General features: G+C 50.7%; 1 protein-coding gene across 4 annotated transcripts in view; it reads left to right on the top strand.

Annotated features, from left to right (window-relative positions):
• NSMF (NMDA receptor synaptonuclear signaling and neuronal migration factor) overlaps positions 1-9,397 on the top strand; it is a 46,502-nt gene extending 37,105 nt beyond the window's left edge. For all 4 annotated transcript variants that reach the window (XM_088065850.1, XM_005527174.3, XM_005527172.3 and 1 more), the window contains 4 exons: positions 287-366; positions 1,898-2,000; positions 2,341-2,416; positions 4,230-9,397. In XM_088065850.1, coding sequence (XP_087921976.1) covers positions 287-366; positions 1,898-2,000; positions 2,341-2,416; positions 4,230-4,327 — 357 coding nt within the window. In that variant the 3' untranslated portion in view covers positions 4,328-9,397. The remainder of the gene's footprint in view (positions 1-286; positions 367-1,897; positions 2,001-2,340; positions 2,417-4,229) is intronic.
• Positions 9,398-13,340: the final 3,943 nt, after the last annotated feature.

The raw sequence follows: 13,340 nt of genomic DNA, 5'->3' as shown, positions 1-13,340 counted from the left end.
GGACTTTCTTGTCTTCCCCTGTTACTCTCCAGCCGCCCACAGTGGCGTTTTTAATCTATTCTTGTGCCTTTCTAGAGTGATGTGGGCAGAGAGCAGCAAATCCCAGAGAATGCAAGCCCCAGCCGGTGTGTGGCTGTTCCCTGAGCGTGCCCGCAGTGCAGGGCTGCCCTGCTCCCTTGTGGCACTTCTGGGAATGGCTGGGCAGGACAGGAAACACATCCAGGCTTTGTTTCCTCAGGGCCTGGGCAAAGGGGTTTCCATCTGTCTGTCTGTCTGTCTCTTGCAGGGAGGCCCCGGGCACTTGTACTTGTTAAAGAACAAAGTCGCCACTTTTGCCAAAGTGGAGAAGGAGGAAGATCTGATCCTGTGAGTGGCTGTGATGTGTTCTGGGCTTGCTCAGGGGTTTTCTGCTGGGTTTGCTCATCATTTCCAGTACGTGGTGGAGCAGAAGTGAAGGGAGCTGGGGTGGATTGGTCAGGGGATGAGGAGGCACTGAATAGCAGCTCACAGCTCATTCAGGGGCAGCAGCAAAGGTGGCAGAGCTGAGCTTGTCCCTGGAGTGCTGCAGCCCTGTCACCAGGGGATTTATTCTGTCTGTTTAGTGTCTCTGTGGATAGAGACTGTCAAAAGAGAAGGGGAATAAAGGTATTTATTCTACTAAAAACAGCTTTGCTGACCAGAAATGAGAACATGAACCTCAAGTCTCTGGGTAAGCTGGTGACTATGGCAGAAATCCAGAGTGTTCCCCCACAGCTGACTCTGGCCAGGGGGAAATGGAATTTGTCTCTGCAAAGCCTGCTCAAAGTCCAGCCTGTTACTGAGGAGGCTTTTCACTAACATGCCAGCCTTCAGCTGGGAGTGCTGAGCAATTTTGCTGCTCCTTGCAGAGAGTAAAGCTTTGCCTGTTTTGCTGCCTACTCGCTTGTGCTGGCTCAAACTTGCTTGGCTAACAGTGCCTGGCTGTGGGGGAGAGGATGTACACCAACCTGTTCCTACACAACTTTTTGTTGGCATGAGAACTGAGTATTAAAACCAACATATGCTCAGTAGTCTCATGCCCTGGCACAAACACTGGCTGTGGAATTCTCCAGCACGTGTGCACATCCACGATTCTGAGCACATCCCAGGCATAGCTGCTCCTGAGCTGATAAATCAGGGATCTGCAGAAAGCTGTTAACGCACAGCTGAAAGTTTGGGAGCTTGGAAGTGAACATCTCCACCTGGCTTGTGTGTTCGTGGGAGGCAGTGCTGAGGAAAGCTGAGGCTGCAGTCTGGTTGGAACACCCATGGAGGAATTTCTGGGCTTTAGAGCCCCCCAGAAGTCTGCTCCAACTCTCTGCCCAGGGGAGGGGGTCGTGCTTCACATCCCTCCTGGTCACAGTCGCTGCACATCAAGTGGGGGTGACTGTGAGCAGCACCAAGCACAGGCTGACATGGAGCTGCCTGGGCTGTGTTGTCTCACTCAGAACAATCTCTCCAGCTGTTCCCTGCTGATTTCATGCCCTGGAAATGAACCAGTGCACTGATAACCCCTGTGTTCAGAAAGGGCAGCTGTTGATAGAAATGGGAGAAAGGAAGCTGGAGGGAATGCTTGGTAAAACTGTCACTCCAGAAGCACTCCTGGGGGACTTTGCTCCCTTCTCCTCACCTTGGAGCTCCCTTGGCTCCATGGGCTGCTCTTCTTTCTCTGCCACATGACTTGGACCTGCTCCTCAGGCCCTGGCTCTGCCCCTGGTCTTCCTTGTCTGAGCTCCAGTGGCTCTTCCTGAGCAGTTTCCTGCCCAGGCTGCAAACCTTGGGCCCTGTCTGAGTGCTGTGTGCACACACCCTTGGCATTAATCATGCCTGTGAGGAGAGATTTATTTTTTTTTTAATGATGTGTTCTGTTTTTTTCCAGCTTCTGGAAGAGGTTGAGCCGGCTGATGAGTAAAGTCAATCCTGAACCAAATATCATTCACATCATGGGCTGCTATGTTCTTGGAAACCCCAATGGGGAGAAGGTAGGAGCTTGTGGGTCACCCCTGGAATGTCTGCTGGGCCCACGGAGGCCAGAGTCACACTGGGAGCTCTAAACCTGCCTCATCTGCTGGGTGGGAATGTGCTGCTGTCCTGTCCCGTGGGAGAACCACCCTCTGGATTGTGGGGCAGGGGAGGAAGGATTAGTGATGTGCAGGACAAATATCTGAAACCTTGGAGGAGAAGAGTTGTTCAAAGCACTTGGTGTGATAGATGTTTTAAAGGACATGGGTGGAAGGTGTTCCAGAACAAAGATGGGAAATTCTGGCTGCTCAGGAGTCATAAATGTTTTCAGCTGTTAACTCTGATGTGTTTCCCTTTCAGCTATTTCAGAATCTGAAAAACTTAATGAATCCTTATAGGGTTGCCTTTGAGTCTCCACTTGAACTATCAGCTCAAGGTAATTTATTTCCTGTACAAAGACACACACACACACACACACCTTGCTAACCAGTCTGCCTCCTTTGGGGGACATCTTCCTGAAAATGCAATTTTGATTCCCTTAAGTCCTGCCTTGGTCTTTGTTTTGCTTACCTTGTGTAGTTCAGCTGCTGCCCCTGGCCTTCCCCTTGCAGTTCCTGCATATGTTCATATTTCAAATTCCCTGTTTGTTGTGCCTGAGGCTGCAGAGGCCTCTCCCAGGATCCTGGCAATGCAAAAGAGACACATTTCTGGGCTGAGTGTAGGAGAATCCATTATTATTAGGGCATGAGGAGTCTGTGGGGGAAATGCACATGGAGCAGAACCTTTCTGTAGCCAGGTGTGCTGGGGTCTCTTCTCCAGAGCTCAAACCACTGGCACCAAGTGAATTGTGTCAATAAACAACTGGGATATGCCCCATCAGAGCCATTCTACAGCTCAGTCTGGCCCTTTTCCCTTTTTTTTTTTTCCCTGTAGCTCAAGATATTTCAAGAAGCTACAGGATTTTTCCTGTTCACTGGTCAATGTCAGTAATTCACAGTGCAGTTTCACAAGCGATAGATTCTGAATTTCCCCGTGTTCTCTTATCTTTGCTGTAGTTCTTGGCAGATAAAACCATGCAGGTTTCAGCTGTAGGCACTTCTCTGCTGCTCACAGCTCTGGTCTCAGCGCTGCTGGGTTTTTTTTTACTTCCCTTCACCCTCAGGAAAGTGCAGGAGTTGAGCACATTGGTGCTCAGCTGTTCAGGGGTCACAGAATCACAGAGTTCACAGAATCAGTCACAGACTGGTTTGGGTTGGAAAGGACCTTAGGATCACCCAGTTCCAGCCTGTCCATGGGCAGGGACACCTCCCTCCAGCCCAGGCTGTTCAGTTCTCTGTGCATGATCAGTTCAGCTGCACACGGTGCCTGCACAGAATCACAGAGCAAACACACTCAGATGTGTCCAGGAGCAGCTTGCAGGGAAATTCCTGGGTTTGTGGGCAGCTCAGCAGGCCAGGCAGTGGCTTCTGTGTGGAGGCATTAAAGCAGCTGAGCTTTCAGGAGGCTGGGCTGAGGAATACGTCTGAATTTATCCCCTTGATCAGTCTGGGACGTGCTAAGAGTGTACCCTCGTAATCCTTTGCAAAGTCATCTAAAACTAATCTTAATCAGGCCTCACAAGTGAAAATCCCCTCCTTGAGCCCTGAGTGCAGGTTTGTTTGCCCTTGTGTTTTCAAATGCACCTCCTGCCTGCCTGTGAGAGCCCCTTCAGTCAGAGGGGCTGGAGGGCAGAGCTGGCACTGCTGTGTGCTGAGCTCATTGCTGGGAGCACAGGCAGGACAGGGATGGGCTGGTCATTTTAAAAAACACATATTTTCAGATTTGAATCCTCAGTGTTAATTCTTTTTAGTGTTTCTTTACAAGGAGTTAACTCTTGGTTTACAGCCTCTGAAGTCCCTGTGGCTCATGCAGGCTGTGGCTGAGCCTCTCAGCCCCCAGCTCCCCATAGCACTCAGAGCAGAGAGGTCAAAGTCTGGAGACAGACTTTGTGCTCAGTTCCTGCCCCCAGGCACAAACCCTGCCAAGGGATTACAGGGAGCTGTTCATGGTTGAGGAGATCTGAAAAGATGTTTGGTTCTCACGGGCCCCTCCACGTGCCCAGTGTCAGCTGGATGGGTCACCATGAATGAATGTCACCATGGATGGTGACACCCTGCCCACGCTGGCCTGGGGGTTTGTGCTGCTGTGTTCTGTCACCTCCCCCTCGTGCTCCTTTCAGGGTGTGACCCTTCTGCCTCTTTCACTTCTAGGTAAGCAAATGATTGAGACTTACTTTGACTTCCGCCTTTACCGCCTCTGGAAGACCCGCCAGCACTCCAAACTATTGGATTATGATGACATTTTATGAGCTGGAGAAGACTTTGCAAGAGGAAGCTCATCACCAGTGTCCAAGAAGTCATGCTTTATTGCAGAGAGACTTTTTTATTGGCACAGGGAGCCCTTCACAGCCCTACGGGAGGCAGCAGTGCTAAAGGGAGGGAAGGAGGAGCCCTCGGAAGTGTCGGGAGGAAAAGTCTCCTGGGCCAAGAGAGACTGGAGGGAAGGGGGTGACAGTGACACCTCGCTGGCCTCAGTCCGAGCCGTGGGGCCTCGGGAGGAGCTGTGTGAAACGAGGACAGGATGGAGTTCCTGGCAGAACTGAGCTGTTTTGGGTCAGAATGGGCCAGATTTGATTCCAGGTCCTTTTAAAGACTTTTGAAGCTCAGGTTTTCTTACAAAAAAAAACCACCACAAACCCATTTAACCCATGCACTACAGTGAAGAAGTCACCAGAGCACAGAGGGAGCAGGGGGTTGTCCTGGTGGGACTTTCTGTGCTGGGAGTCCTGGAGAGCAAGGACTGCTACACCTACTCCTGCAAGCTTAGAGCAAGATGATCCCGTTTCCATGTGAATATATACTGGGATATAGAATTGAAATCTTCTTTTTTGTTTGTTTAATAGAAAATAAGTGCAATTTTTATAGCGAGGGAGGGGGTAAAATCCCTCCCAATATTTAATTAGTTAAAAATAACACACCATAACCAATAGATGAGATATTTTTGGTCTGCTTGAAAATATATTCAGAACGGTAATATATCTTCTGTAGACATATTTAATCACCAGCAAACATGGTTTTAACATAAGTTAGCAGACCTTGCATGTCTGCTGCATTGGTTTGGTTCCTTTCAGAGTAGCTGTGCTGCACTACCTGTATGTGCTCTCACGAATGTATAGTTCTCCTAGAGTTAGCCACAACTTCATTACTTTATATTTTGCTGCTTGCAAAACTATGGAACTTTAGTTTTGCTGAAATATTTTAGGTTAGAAACACGGGACCTGGCTGGGAGCCTCCGTCAGGTTCGCTTTGGTATAAAAATGAATTAGAAATTAATAGCCATGGTAATTAATTGTTCATGCCAGTGTTTTGCTGTGTGTTGGGAGAGGAGCTCTCTTCCTGTATGGAGACCCCTCTGAGGGGGCTGAGCACTGAGGCATTTGGGAGAAATGCTTCTGGAGGGACACAGCTCAGACTTGGAGCATGAGTTTGACTCTTCTCTGTTCACTTGATTGCCAGTTTGTTTGTGCATAACCTACCCCTTTTTTCCATGACCTGTTTCTTGGTCTGAGCTGCTCAGCCCCTTCCCTTGTAGGACAGAGAAAACCCCGAGCTCTGTCAGAGCAGCCTGAGAGCCCAGGTCTGTACTTGATACTTGATGGTATCTTTTGGAATCTATTTATTTTTGTTTGGTTAGGTAAGGGGGTGCTTTTTCTGTTTTGGGAATGGGGCTTTTTTCACATTCTGCTGTCCTTTCAGAGGACAAATAGTGCTTAGAGTCTGTGTAGGTCACTGGCAATTCTGGGAGGTGACACAAGTTATTTCTTCTACAAGCAAAGGAAGTAACAGGGAAGGATTACCTTAATTTCCTGATTTTCTGGTATCTCAAATTTGTTGATTGTGAAGTGAAGGAAAATACATGTACAAATCTGTTAACTACTTACAAAGAGAACTTGGTGTTCTGATCTGTAGAGTCCTCCTTTCCCTGTGCCATACCTGTGGTTGTGATTTTGGGGAGCAGGCTCCTGCCTAGAACTGCTGAACCCTTTACATTTAGAGCAGTTTTATAGCAAAACTTTGGAAGAAATAATGTACATACATTAAGGAAAGGAATAGAATAGGTGGAGAGAGGTAGTTTAAAGTCACTGAAAGCCACACAGACAGGTGTGGGCTGTTGCCTCCCCCAGGCTGGGAGCTTTGGTAGCCACGTCTCATCCCTGGACTCAGGTTTCCCAGATGTGACGGGGAGAACAGGCACCAGTCTGTAGCTTTTGGAAGAAAATGCCAGACAGAAAAGAAAAAGATCCCCAAATTTATGCCAATTACTGTTTAACACTGGAGCTTCCACCAGCTCTGTGGTGAGAGGTGGGAGCCAGAGGTGCAGTGAAAGCATAAAGTCATGTTATCTGGAGAAGGAAATGGTTGTGGGAGGATTAAAATGCTGACACAAAACTCTCTCCCTTTCTGACCCTTTCACCTCCTAACTGGAGACAGGCAAACAGTTCTCCCTTTCTCAAATCCCAATTCAGTGAACTTGGTAGCATGAATGTAGCATTGTGGAACTATTGCAAATCTTATTTAACCCCCAAAGGGCCCATTTATGTATCCACTTGAGTGATTTCTCTGTAAAACTATTGTATATCCTCACTGACCACTTGTACTTGGGGTGCAAAGTAGAAGGTAGATTGTACAGTAATTTCTGTGTGGAAATGGACACTATGGACTGTTCTGGTGCAGTTTATGGGATTGACAACTGATGAATGCATTTCCCTCCAAAGATCTATATTCCTCATAGCTTGTGATGTTTATGACATGAACATATTTTTTCCTTTGTAGCATTCATTTGCCTGAAGAGATGAAATTCTCTCAGAGCTGTGACTGGAATAGAGTTGTGATGTTTCATGTCCTGTGTGAGGCAGCATCCTTGGACTTAACCACTGGTGACAGAGGAAAACGCTTTTATTCCCCTTTTTCACTGGTGGAGTTTTTCAGGTGGCTGCTGGGAAAGGAAAGGGGTCAGCAGAGGCAAATAAAAATTGCAATTATTTAAACTTTAGAAGTACAAATACGGCCTGGAACTTCCTCAGTCAGAGCAGCCTGTAAAGGATGAGCCCAGCATGGTCCCAGCCAGGACAGCTCCAAGGCCCAGCGTGTTCCTCACCCCCTGTGCCCCTGCAGCATCCCCCAGACGTTCTGGGGCTGCCTGCAGTGCCCCGGGGCACACAGGACAATCTGTCATTCCACTCCTGCCTGTTCCTTCAGCTCTCACCACCCTGCTCTCGGGGTGTGTCTGAAACCAGTTCTCTCCTGTGCCGCCGGCAGTTCCGTGTGCCTGGGCTGGGTGAGGGGTGAGCAGCTCCTGTCCCAGGGAACTGCTGCTCTGGAAATGCCTTCAGCAGGGGCAGGAGAGTGGGGACACCTGCTTCACTTGAAGAGAAGCAGATTAAACCCAGATGGCTGAACTGGGTGCCAGCCCTGGCTGTTCAGCTGGGTTTGTGCTGCCCTTGCTGGAGGCAGTGTTGGATGTGACCCCCAGCCCTGGCCTGGGTAAATGTGTTATCACAGCTGTTAAATGTGATAATTGTGTTATGGCCCGGGCTGGCAGTGTGACTCCAGGAGAGGACAGTGGCAGGAAGGTCCTCAGCTGTCCCAGCCCTGCTCCTCAGCCTGGCTCTGTGCTGGGAGTGGCCCCAGGATGTTCTCTGGTGCCTGCAGGGAATGTTCACTCAGCTGGAGAGGCCTGGGGGATCACAGGCTCTGTGGATGTGGCACTTCCAGAGAGGCTTTTTTCTTTTCCTCTTCTTTGGCTGGGAAGGAAAGGGAGGAAGAAAATTCAAGTTACCCATGGGATGTAGAAATAGGTAAAAACAAAGCTTTTTGCACCTCTGCTCATGCTGCAGCCACCAGCTTCCCCTTGCAGCTGACCTCCAGACCTGGGGTGGGAAACACAAATTCCCAGATAATCCCTTCCTGTGTTAAAAAAACAAAAGCAGAAAAATCCTCGTAGCTCCCAGCAAAACATCTGAGTGTAAAAGGCACCCAGCCAGCTCATCCTGCCCGTGTGAGGACTCTGCTGTGGGATCCCAACCTGCTCCCACCTCTGAAGCCACCAGAGCCTGTGGAGGGGCTTGGCCTCCGTGCAGGAAACTCCAGGAAGGAATTTATTCATTCCTCAGCCTGGGCTTGCTGCCTGGAGCTCAGCACAGGGTTCCTGTTTGCAGTGGTGTGTCCGTGTGCTCCTGTGTCCTCAGCCCGGGCTCTGTCCCTGCTCTGTGTGCAGGGAGTTGTGAGCAGTGTTCGGGATCCTGGCACGGATCCACTCCTGCAGCTCCTGCCCTGCTGACCTGTGCCTGGCAGTTCCTGTTCCCAGGCTCTGCTGGCAGGGCTCAGCACCCTCAGCAGCACAAGTGGGGTTGGCTGCAAGAATGGAAAATGCTGGCTACAAACAGCCAGCCTGGCAGGATCTGGGAACAGGAGCGTGTCCTTAGTCCTGGCCCCATTCTTAATCCCACTGGAGGTGGAATGCCAGGCTCGCTCTGCTCTCTCTGACTGTAAACGTTCAGCCTCTCACAAGCTGGTTTGAGTCACACTTGGATATTATTAATGTCTTAGTCCAGGGTAAGGTACTGTATGAGTGAGAAAATCCTTCCAGGGCCCTTGCAGTTGGCAGCTGCTCTCAGAACCCTCCACCAGGGATTTGCTGGGCCGTGTCCTCCTTCTCGGGGAACCGGGCCCCGCTGCCAGGTGGGCTCAGGAAAAGCTCAGCTCAGCTCAAGCTGAGTTGCTCTGTGCTCTGGGTTTTGCTGTGCCAGTCCCTGGAGCTAGGGCCAGCCCTTCCCGAGGATCCCAGTGTCCTCCCAAGGGCTATTGAGGGGTGATACCATTTTCCACATCATCTGTAAAGACTTTGTGATCCTGTATTTTGTCCCACTGACTACAGCCTATCCCTGGCTTTCTGCATCTTCCACGGACGTGTTTTTTAATTCTCATTCTGGAAACACAAGCCAAAGTCAACTGGAAACTGTTACTGGCAAGTCAGCCTGGTTCTGACTCCCCTGTGGGAGCTGAGGGAGTAAATGGGTGGTTTGAGAGCCGTGACCCTGATTGGGATCATTGTTATTCCCAGGTGATCCTGCTGTGGCACCGGCACAGGTAATGGGAAATAACCTCTTGCTGGGGCAGTGCATGATCTATCAGAAAGCACCAGGAACCAGCAGCAGCTTTGGTTCAGAAATAACTCCAGCCCAATTTACTGCCAGTCAGTGTGAGAAATGTAAAGACTGAAAGGAATAAACATTGTGGACATTAAATGTAAAGAATCTGTCTGAAGAGAAACTACATTGCTTTTTTCCATAAATGTTTAGTAAATATTAAAGAACTAATGCAACCTAATAATTTTTCACAGTATTGTGTTGCTTTTAGAGTATCCATAAAAATAACAGGTAAGGACAATAAGACCCATCACAGGTTATTGCCCTGTATTCCGAGAATGGGGATAATTACTCAGCATTCCATTCTTCCTTATCTCAGCATCCCACTGGCCTGGTGATAATCACAGCAGGAGTGCCCTATAAACCTTTAGCAGGAGGAGCCTCTCCACCTGCACTGCTGAGCTGAGAGAGACCCCCAAACACCTGATGGAGCCACATGCTGGTCCTGTGTCCCCAGGGGCTGGTCCTGTGTCCCCAGGGGCTGGTCCTGTGTCCCCAGGTGTCCTAGGGTGGCCCCTGCTGTGCTTTGTCCTGTCTCTACAGCCACCCACACTGGGGTACAGCCCCTGCCCTGCTCCCCACTGCTCCCAGGGTCCGCAGGGATGTGCTGGGTTGTACCTGGGGGATGTTTCTCCCCTGGGTGATGGAGCTGCTGCTGAGGCTGTGGACTGGTCACTGGACCAGGGACTGGTCACTGCCACTGTCCCCTGGTCTCTGGCTCAGGACCAGCCCAGATGCAATTGCGTGGATTCAAAAAGCTTGGGTGAAAAGTGGGGGGTTATGAGATAATTGGTTTCTAATTTGTGTTTGTAGTGCTAGCTGTCCATTGTAGTAACACAAACCCACCTACACCGTGCTGGGAATTCAAGGACAGGGATCTTTGTCCTTACCTTTGGAATGCCCTGAAAACCTCAGAGTTAAACAGAGCCAAACAAGGCCCCTGAGCAGGGATCCTGCTCCATGCTGTGCCCCTGTGCTCAGAGCTGGGGGTGGCTGAAGGAGCTGGGTGGGTTTGGTGTTCCCCATCCCAGGGAAGCAGGCTGGAGTCGTACCCAAATGTGCTGAATGGGCTGTAGCTTTTCTGCTCCGTATTTCCTGTTGTTCCTTAATAACACTATTCCTGGAACTGGGTGACTTCAGTTGTGATACCAAGCAACAACACAACCTGAGCTCTCAGGGGCTGGGAGCCAGCACCCTTTTGGGATCTTTTTGCCCTCAGAGTTCAGGCAGCAGTTTTCATTTCCAGTTCCCTTTGCCTCCGCAGAGTGAGGGGACATCAGCAGCTTTCTGAAAAGAAAATTCAGTGCCTGAGTAGCAAGGAGAAAAGGAGACAGAGACAGTGGGTCTGGTAAATGTAGAGAAGGAGAGGCTATGCCCAGTAATGCCCCTTATACTCTGAGATGATTGAGCAAGTTTCTTTCACTCAAATGAGAAAAAGAAGCAAAATAATGGGGGGAGCCCCAGACCACTTCAGTGGAATTGATCAGCTGACAAACCTTGTGAAGATAAAGCGCTCTGCTGATTCTGCCTGTGCTCTGTGTGGAGTTCAGAGGGAGCTGACAGCGTGCTGCTCCTTTCCCAAATGCAGTTTGAGTGCAGGGCAGTGTGGCTGCAGCCATCTCTGCTGGGTCCTCACACACCCTCCTGGCACATCCGAGCACTCAGAGCCCTCCTTGCTCTCCCATCCCAGCAGGAGCTGAAGGCACAGCAGGGGCACAAGGAGCTGGAAATGCTGGGCCCAAGAGAGACCTGGGATTGGAGACCCCAACCTGGAATATGCTGGTTTGGGCCCAAACTGAGGTTAATGGAGAGTTTTATAAACAAAGACCGTGATCTCCGAGGTCTCGGTGGGCCCTGGAGCAGCAGGTTGGCTCCTTGGAAAAGTGAGAAGGAGGTTTCAGTGAGCCCAGCACCCTCGCTGTGGTTTCTGGCTGCTGCTGCTCTCCAGGCCAACCCTGCATGACTCAGGAGCCCTCTGCTGCTTTGTGTGGGATAACCAGACCTCAAGTACATGGATGTTTCTAGGGCTAAAGACATGATTTAATAAAAAGAGATGTTTCTGGGAAAGCTGTTTTTTCTCGTTCTTTTTGTTGTTGTTGTTCTCTGGCTGGGTTTATAAACCAGGAGATGGCACTTGGCAGATGCTGTGTGAGGGAAATGATGTGTGATGAGCCTGTGGTGCAGGGGAGGGATCCACAGGCACTGGGCACCTCTGTATGGCAGCAGCTGAACACACGGGAGCAGAGCTCCAGACAGACAAGAGGCCCTGGTGCAACTAAAAGTGGAGGAAAGCAAAAAATCCTGATAATTTAAACAAGGGACCATCTGAGAGCCACAAATCCACTTGTGGGGACAGGACAGGGATAGCTCAGAGTGATTCAGGTTCCAGCAGCATCTGTGGCTTAGTGAGCATGGGGTGCTAAAGGAATTTAGAGCGAATTAGGGATTGTTCCTCTTCCTGGGAGGAAGGCTAATCCCTGAGCACCCTCCCAGACACAGAAACAGAGCCCTGGGGAAATCCAAGGGAGGTTAAAGGCCTGGTAATCCCCCTGGGGAAAACAGACTGGCTCTAAAACACAGCACCTCCCCGGCAGGGCAGAAGGCAAGGAATGGATTCTGATAAACCACTTTCTCTCCCACGGGCCTGTTTGAGTGAATTGCCAAAGGGAGCAGCCCTGGTTTGAACTCCCAGCTGCAATTTTTCCCTTATCTCCAATGCTGACAGTCACCTGCATGTTCATCTTCTGATAAATGTGGTAACTGCAGCCCCTCAGCACAAAGAGAAACAGGCTGGACAGCTCTGCCATTTGAGCCATTTTTCTTCAGCCCTGGGGATTTCTCAGCCTCCATTTCTCCATCCTCCACATTTGGGGATATTCTCCACGTGCCACCACCACAGTGAGGTAGGGTGTGCCATATTCACCTCAGCTAACAGATGACAGGAATCACCTTTAATCCCTTACCACCCACTGCACAGCCTTGTGGCACCACTGGTGCCCAGAAAGATGGTCTTTGTCCTTTATCCTGGAATCGTTCCACGTGTCCTGGTTTTAAATCAGCATCCTGGAGAATCCCAGGGATTACTCTTCCCTGTTTCTCCTTCTCTCTCCCTCCGTGCCCTGTACACACAGTGGGTGATGGACACAAACCGAGTTTAAGGTGAAATCCCACAGAGTCGTGCTGGTCCCTGCTCTCTCCCTGTCCCCTCATCCCGTGGCTGTGCCTGGGGCTGTTCCTCAGCTGCTCCTGCCCTGCTGTATCTGCCACATCCTCCTGCGGCTCCGCAGCCGTGCCCCGGCGCTTTTCCATCACAGCCTCGCAAGCGCTGGCCCCTGTCACCAGCACACCTGGGTTTTGTAATCGAACACTCCTTCTTGTGCCAAAATACGAGAGGGATTCCCGGGAGCTTCTTAGCAGCAGCGCCGGGCACTGGGCCGGGGCTCCCCGCGGCTGTGAACACTTGGGATTAGCTCCAGGGCACTGCTCGCCAGCCAAATCTCACTGCCCGGCCCTTGACTCTGCTCCACTGACTCAGCCGAGGCTCCACGCACTTGACAGAAATGATAGAAGACTCTCAAATCCTGACTGGCAGGGGAGGGGATGAATAATGGCTGGATTTATTGTTTTGTTCTAAAGACAGGCGGGCATGCGGTGAAACCGGCAGATGTCAGGTTCAATGCCCACAAAGGGAGGCGTTTTCTTTGCGCCAGGTGCAGCAAAACTGTGTGGGATTCATTATTTCAGGATTTACGGGCTTTACACAGGCTCAAAAGCCAACCAGACAAGACCACGAAAGAGAAATCCATTGAGATCTCCGAGTACAAAGGCACATTGTTGGCCCTGGACGCGCCTGAGCCGTGAGTCACCAGAGGCGGGGAAATGTCTCTCCCCGCTCGCTCCGCTCTTTATCCTCAACCCCGGCACCCGCTGTGGCCCGGGGAGGGCTGGAGGCAGATGCTGCGTGATACCCGTGCTTGAGGGTCATGTGTGAGCCTCACATCACCCCGGAGTAATTTAAGGTGAAAGGCACGGAGCTGCCTCCTCCCCAGCAGCTCCGCGGGGCACCCAGCCCAGCTGGGCACAGCTTCGGCACTAAAAGCTGTTTCCAGTGGTG

Source organism: Pseudopodoces humilis, chromosome 22 (assembly GCF_049639895.1).
Source record: "Pseudopodoces humilis isolate 2021_Gansu_Grassland_sample_001 chromosome 22, ASM4963989v1, whole genome shotgun sequence".
Lineage (NCBI taxonomy): Eukaryota > Metazoa > Chordata > Aves > Passeriformes > Paridae > Pseudopodoces > Pseudopodoces humilis.
This window is presented reverse-complemented; position numbering and strand designations above follow the sequence as displayed.